Source organism: Cherax quadricarinatus, chromosome 51 (assembly GCF_038502225.1).
Source record: "Cherax quadricarinatus isolate ZL_2023a chromosome 51, ASM3850222v1, whole genome shotgun sequence".
Classification (NCBI taxonomy): Eukaryota; Metazoa; Arthropoda; class Malacostraca; order Decapoda; family Parastacidae; genus Cherax; species Cherax quadricarinatus.
In genome coordinates this window covers 8,151,476-8,159,234 of record NC_091342.1, presented here as the reverse complement: position 1 = coordinate 8,159,234, position 7,759 = coordinate 8,151,476, and the positions used below count along the sequence as shown (strand labels likewise).

The 7,759-nt window shown below is 38.9% G+C and overlaps 1 protein-coding gene across 5 annotated transcripts in view; it reads right to left on the bottom strand.

Moving 5' to 3' along the window:
• The window catches only part of LOC128694770 (carbonic anhydrase-related protein 10-like), a 277,436-nt gene that overhangs the window by 170,667 nt on the left and 99,010 nt on the right, over window positions 1-7,759 (bottom strand). For 2 of the 5 annotated variants that reach the window (XR_011393402.1, XM_070095798.1), the window contains exon 2: window positions 6,512-6,559. Coding sequence is in view for 4 of the 5 variants with exons in the window: in XM_070095798.1 (XP_069951899.1) it covers window positions 6,512-6,559 (48 nt within the window). In the remaining variant the exon portion in view is untranslated. Of the gene's footprint in view, window positions 1-5,078; window positions 6,560-7,759 lie in introns of all 5 variants that reach the window. The other 3 variants (XM_070095800.1, XM_070095799.1, XM_070095802.1) reach the window with 2 other exon arrangements.

Here is a 7,759-nt window from a genome sequence, read left to right as displayed (position 1 = left end):
CAGGGCGAAACACTGTCCTAGTCAAAGCTGGTTTACCATCTTTGTCTTCATGAAGACTTACCCTTGAATACCTTCCCTTAACGTTTCTCATAAAACAGTATTTACAGAGCAAATTGTTAATAGAGCTTGGCTCTGGTAGAGCCAAGCTCTGGGCTATATCTCTCCAGCCTCAAAAAAATCGAGCAACCTCAGCGTGTACTGAGCTCTCCTGGGAAGGCTGCTTATCCCAGCCTTGTTTACCCAGCCATGGTGTAGACATGTGAGGGGAGGACAGGAAGGAATAACCAGGAGGATAACTCTTCTGTTTTTTCTTCCCTCCGCACTAGCACGAAGCCTGAATCTCAGGGCTTCACTGTTTACACCTAATTACCGAGACCTCTTGTCTCTCTCTCTCGTTAAATAAGATAAAACTGGTCCGGCAGCCATTTGGCTGTCAGATATTGTTAGTTTATTCGTCAAGGCAAGAGCGCTGGCACTGCTGTTTGTCATAGGAGGAGCTGTACACTAGTGCCAGCACTATAGTGGAGTGTTAAGGTAACGTTAAGGCCCTATATGGTGTGTTAAGGTCACGTGACTGCACTTTAGTGGAGTGTTAAGGTCACGTGAGGACACTATGGGGGAGTGTTAAGGTCAGGTGAGGGCACTATAGTGGAGTGTTAAGGTCACGTTAAGGCACTATATGGTGTATTAAGGTCACGTGAGAGCAATATAGTGGAGTGTTAAGGTCACTTTAGGGCACTATAGAGTAGTATTAAGGTCACGTGAGGGCACTATATTGGAGTGTTAAGGTCACGTGAGCATACACATGAGATCACGTTAGGGCACTATATGATGTATTAAGGTCACGTTAGGGCACTATATGGTGTGTTAAGATCACTTCAGGGCACTATAATGGAGTGTAAAGGTCACATTAAAGCACTATAGTGGTATCCTTAAGTTCACGTGAAGGCACTGTACTAGGTCACCACACACTGTACATTAGAGTAAGACTCAGACTGACAGCATGACAGTAGCAGTATACCTCAGGCTGGGTAATGGAAGAGAGGAGATTTAGAAATTCTACTGTTTTTTTTCTTTGAAAAATACATTAAGCAGCTCACTCCCCCACACATACACCAACCACCCAAGGTTTCCCCTGCCAATAACACACTTTACCTAACCCCAACGCCCCTCACCACGCCCCTCACACGCACTTCCCCTCACAATAACCTGAGACTCAAGAGAGAGAGAGACAGAGAGAGAGAGCTGTGAGAGAGGCAGTGTTGTGTGTGTGTGTGTGTGTGTGTGTGTGTGTGTGTTATGAGACGTTATGTTTGCTAATAACGGAACAAAAAACGTGATAATATGCAGTAAAAACTCAGTTATGAGAGTCAACGTTGGAAATATATTACAATAAGCGAAGGTAATTCATGACAATATTTGACGGTGCAGCTCCGTACACACACATTATATATATACATTATATATATATATATATATATATATATATATATATATATATATATATATATATATATATATATATTGAAGATGGAGTATTTAAAAGAGAAAACATGTAAGGAAGTTGAATCTTTTAACAATAACAGTTGCAAGTTGAGTCCCTCTGAATTGCAGCTGCATGTTGGGTCCAGATATTACATGGGGGAGGGGGGGGGTTGTTGGGTGGGGTGGGTACCGTGTGGGGTTGCAGAGGGGGGGGAGGTGTTAGCAGCCTGGACATGGGGTAGTAAGAGGTGAACATGGACCAGAGTGTGTGAGAAGCAGGAGATGATGTTTGTGGGAGAGATGGAGAATGAAGGATGGAGGAGAAGAACAAGTGTTGGAGAATGAAGGATGGAGGAGAAGAACAAGTGTTGGAGAATGAAGGATGGAACAAGTAGGGAAGAATGAAGGATGGAACAAGTAGGGAAGAATGAAGGATAGAACAAGTAGGGAAGAATGAATGATGGAACAAACAGTATACAGGGAGAGAACGCAACTACTGAACGAGCTATACCCGCCATACACGGCCATACACAAAGACCTGTATAATACCACACCACATGACGCTAGAGCCGACACACACTGTATCTTACAGTGTCCTCCTCTCCCACTAACATCAGAACGCCTTATCCGATCGCCTTCAGACTTAACCCTTCATCCCTGAGAAGGCGACAAAAACACTCGCTGATTCGTTATTAGTTATCATTATTAACGAAGCTTCGTTAATAAAAATCGTTCAGAAATTATTAAATTTTGTCTTTTTTTGTTAATGTTGTATTTTAAATTAAATTATTGTACAATTATTTTAATTAATTGGTAAAAAAATATGATTTTGTAAATCAATAAATATTGTGGCGATGCAGTAGTAGTAGTAGTCGTAGTTGCAGTAGTAGTAGTAGTAGTAATAGTAGTAGTAAAAGTAGTGGTAGTAAAAGTAGTGGTGTTAGTAGTAGTAGTAAAAGTAGTGGTGGTAGTAGTAGTAGTAGTAAAAGTAGTGGTGGTAGTAGTAGTAGTAATAGTTATGGTAGTAGTAGTAGTAGTAGTAATAGTAGTGGTGGTGGTAGTAGTAGTGGTAATAGGTATGGTGGTAGTAGTAGTAGTAGTAATAGTAGTGGTGGTAGTAGTAGTAGTAGTAGTAATAGTAGTGGTGGTGGAAGCAGTAGTACTAGTTATGGTAGTAGTAGTAGTAATAGTAGTGGTGGTGGTAGCAGTAGTAGTAGTTATGGTAGTAGTAGTAGTAGCAGTAATAGTAGTGGTGGTAGTAGTAATACTTATGGTAGTAGTAGTAATACTTATTATAGTAGTACTAATACTTATGGTAGTAGTAGTAGTAGTAGTAGCAGTAATAGTAGTGGTGGTAGTAGTAATAGTTATGGTAGTAGTAGAAGCAGTAATAGTAGTGGTGGTGGTAGTAGTAGTAGTAGCAGTAATAGTAGTGGTGGTAGTAGTAGTAGTAGTAGCAGTAATAGTAGTGGTGGTAGTAGTAATACTTATGGTAGTAGTAGCAACACTTATGGTAGTAGTAGTAGCAGTAATAGTAGTGGTTGTAGTAGTAGTAGTAATAGTTATGGTAGTAGTAGTAGCAGTAATAGTAGTGGTGGTGGTAGTAGTAGTGATAATAGTTATGGTGGTAGTAGTAGTAGTAGTAATAGTAGTGGTGGTAGTAGTAGTAATAGTAGTGGTGGTGGTGGTAGTAGTAGTAGTAGCAGTAATAGTAGTGGTGGTAGTAGTAATACTTATGGTAGTAGTAGTAATACTTATGGTAGTAGTATTAATACTTATGGTAGTAGTAGTAGTTATAGCAGTAATAGTAGTGGTGGTAGTAGAAGTAGTAGTAATCGTTATGGTAGTAGTAGTAGCAGTAATAGTAGTGGTGGTAGTAGTAGTAGCAGTAATAGTAGTGGTGGTAGTAGCAATACTTATGGTAGTAGTAGTAATACTTATGGTAGTAGTAGTAGCAGTAATAGTAGTGGTTGCAGTAGTAGTAGTAGTAATAGTTATGGTAGTAGTAGTAGCAGTAATAGTAGTGGTGGTGGTAGTAGTAGTGGTAATAGTTATGGTAGTAGTAGTAGTAGTAATAGTAGTGGTGGTAGTAGTAGTAGTAGTAGTAGTAGTAATAGTAGTGGTGGTAGTAGTAGTAGTAATAGTAGTGGTGGTACTAGTAATAGTAGTGGTGGTACTAGTAATAGTAGTGGTGGTAGTAGTAGTAGCAATACTTGTGGTAGTAGTAGTAGTAGTAGCAGTGATAGTAGTGGTGGTAGTAGTAGTACTAGTAGTAATAGTAGTGGTGGTATTAGTAGTAGTAGTAGTAATAGTAGTGGTGGTACTAGTAATAGTAGTGGCAGTAGTAGTAATGCTAGTGGTAGTGGTAGTAGTAGTAGTAATAGTAGTGGTGGTAGTAATAGTAGTAGTAGTAGCAATACTTGTGGTAGTAGTAGTAGTAGTAGCAGTGATAGTAGTGGTGGTAGTAGTAGTACTAGTAGTAATAGTAGTGGTGGTATTAGTAGTAGTAATAATAGTAGTGGTGGTAGTAGTAGTAGTAATAGTAGCAGTAATAGTAGTGGTGGTAGTAGTAATAATAGTGGTGGTAGTAATAGTAGTAATAATAGTGGTGGTACTAGTAGTAATAGTTGTGGGGGTGGTAGCAGTAGTAGTAATGCTAGTGGTAGTGGTAGTAGTAGTAGTAATAGTAGTGGTGGTAGTAATAGTAGTAGTAATAGTAGTAGCAGTAGCAGTAATAATAGTAGTAGTAGTAGCAGTTGTTGTAGCAGTAGTAGTAGTAGGAGTAATAGTAATAGTAGTAGTAGTGGTAACAGTGGTATATATATATCCTCACTTACTACAACATTTGACACCTTATAAAAAGTTGCCTCAGAAACAGTTATATTTTTATTATTATTGTTATTATTATTATAACGAGTGATTATCATTATCCAACACTTTATCCTGGACAAGTAGGTCTCTAAGTCTACGGGAAATGCTACCCATATTTCACTAACTCTTCTTGACAAGCTCTTAAATAACAAAAAAAGGCACAATACCGTGACTGGAACGATACACAAATAACCCGCACATAAAAGAGAGAAGCTTACGACGACGTTTCGGTCCGATTTTGTCAATGGTCCAAGTCGGACCGAAACGTCGCCGTAAGCTTCTCTCTTTTATGTGCGGGTTATTTGTGTACAAGCTCCTACGATGACCTTTCCTTGTCCTATCATAATTTTCATGAAGTTAGCAAGGAGTATTTTTTGGTGCATCTTACATGTAATAGCTGTAGTAGTAGTGCTAGTAGTAGTCGTAGTAGTAGTAGTAGTAGTAGTTGTTGTTGTTGTAGTAATGGTAGTAGTAGTAATTGTTAAAGGTGCAGTCGAAATGCAAGTATGACAGAGAAATGAGAGAGAAAGACAGACAGACAGGCAGAGAGAAAGAAAGAGAGAGAACAAGAGAGAGAAAGAGAGAGAGAGAGAGTAAAAAAGAGAGAGACTGATCAACACTTTAAAGAACATATCGTCTCACTTAATCACTTCCTTCATTATCATTACTGGGAACACATCATGCAAATTCTTCAAGGCAGGAACCATGGTGTGGAGACTGACCTTTGTTTGGGTCGGCCAGAGTGAGAGAGAGCAGCAGAAGCAGGACAAGAAGAGAGGCATGGACGAAGGTCATGACCTTGGTCATTATTGCAAGGTTGTAAGGACCAGCTTGACCTCCTCTGAGTGCTCCTCCTCCCCCTCCTCCTCCTTCTGATTTTCACTCTCGCGTCATCCGCTCAAGTGAGAAGTCGAACGTCGAGAAGATGGATGTTAATCGGTGTTATGGGAACTTGCGAGACATTTTACATGTGTTGTGAAGTGGGAGGTGTGTTATGAAGTGTAAGTGTTGATGAAATCAAGGTTTCTGAATGGCTGGAAGCTCTCTAAGTTTAATTATCTTTTTAAATGCCTGACCAACCGCTTGGGAAGTGCTCCACTACCCACTTGACCAAATACTCCAAAGTTACTGCTGGTAATTACTATGTAAATGAAGTCTGGGCTAGTTCCAAAAAACTAATAACAGCAAAATACATTTTTTTTCTGTTTTAAAGTACAATAACAATTTTTTTATGCACAAACTTGCTAATTACGATTCTAGTCTGGTTGAACATTTGTCAGAGTTTCTTTCCGTGTCACGTCCGGGAGATTACGATTATGTGTGTGTTTTGTAAAGAGTTCCATGTTACTTTTATACATAAGTCTGGCCAGATGGTCACTACTTCTGTCCTGGTTTATCAACGTCACAAGGCTACCACATAGACTATACTGGGGTGTTAAGACGCAGTCTTGCGCATCAGGACTCAGTCTTGTGTGTCAAGATATAACTCTTGTCCCAGGCACTGACAGTCGACCTTCATATATTAAAAAAAATCAATATTTTTAGAATAAACATTTCAGAATCACTTATATTTTGCTTTTAGCTGGAAGACTAAATTGTTTCTGGGTTACAGAGAGATTCTAAACGTGTTCACATCTTGTTTACAGTAACACTACACTTGTAATTACTAATTCATTAACAACATTACGTACTATAACTGTTCCTCGTTATATATAAGCACATACGTTCCTCTCACTAATTTTAATATTCACTGGCTATATCACTATTTTTTAATATTATCTCTACCGGCAGTAGTGGTAATACCTGTAATATCACTACTGGCGGAAATATTACTAACGACTGTAACAGTAAAGTAGCCACGGGTGTAGCAGCTACCTGCCAGGTATCACGCTAATAAAATACTCAAGAACACCGGGTCTCTATTATCAACAGTAAAGCGCTGTTATAACTACTTTAAGTCTCCAGCACAACTCTCTTTATTACCCAGGAAAACTTAACTAACTTAGAGTAATCAAGATACTTGTGTTAAGCGGAAGTGTATCTTCTTGAACTACGAGATTAACTGGGGTTGCTAGCTGTGTTTAACACGCATTGTACGGGGTGGCTGTGTGGGCGGCGGGTGGGTGGTGGGCAGTGGGCGGTGGGCGGTTGTCACCTCTTAGTAGACGTCTTCCACTAGAGCAAAGTTGGGTTGCGCACTCATCTGGGGAGAGACAAAATTATTATTATTATTATTATTATTATTATTATTATTATTATTATTATTATGATTATTATTATATAAATAAGGAATCTCTAAACCCACGGGAGGTTAGTGCAGCATCAAGGGAAATGGAGGTGGTCGGTTTTGATTCGAGGAAAGGTGAAGATAACTCCGATTTATTGAAAAGACAGACAGAGAGAGAGAGAGAGAGAGAGAGAGAGAGAGAGAGAGAGAGAAAGAAAGAAAGAAAGAAAGAAAGAGAGAGAGAGAGAGAGAGAGAGAGAGAGAGAGAGAGAGAGAGAGAGAGAGAGAGAGAGAGAGAAGAAGAAGAAGAAGAAGAAGAAGAAGAAAGAGGCACATAAAAGGATGGGAATAAGAGATTAAATTATTAAGAGGGGGAAAGAGCCTGATTGATAGAGGAGGAAGTAAATGGGATGGAAAACGGAAGAGAGAGAGAAGAGAGAGGGAAGACAGAGAGAAGAGAGAGGAAAGGGAGAGAGAAGAGAGAGGGAAGAGAGAAAGAAGAGAGATGGAAGAGAGAGAGGCATTATAGGGTGGCAGGAGGCAGCAGAGAAGGTAACTGTCCTCTTCATCAATCTCCATTACCTTCATGATCATCATCATTATCATTATTATTATCATCATTATCTCATCATCATTAAAGTCATTATATATATATATATATATATATATATATATATATATATATATATATATATATATATATATATACACATTCTTTCAACACATCGGCAGTATCCCACCGAGGCAGGGTGGCCCAAAAGAAAAAAACGAAAGTTTCTCCTTTTACGATTAGTAATATATACAGGAGAAGGGGTTACTAGCCCCTTGCTCCCGGCATTTTAGTCGCCTCTTACAACACGCATGGCTTACGGAGGAAGAATTCTATTCCACTTCCCCATGGAGATAAGTGTAAATAAACAAGAACAAGAACTAGTAAGAAAAATAAAAGAAAACCTAGAATGGTGTGTGAGTAGAAGTAACAAGACGTACCTGAAATCTTGCATGTTTATGAAACAGACAAAAGACACCAGCAATCCTACCATCATGTAAAACAATTACAGGCTTTCGTTTTACACTCACTTGGCAGGACGGTAGTACCTCCCTGGGTGGTTGCTGTATGTATATATATATATATATATATATATATATATATATATATATATATATATATATATA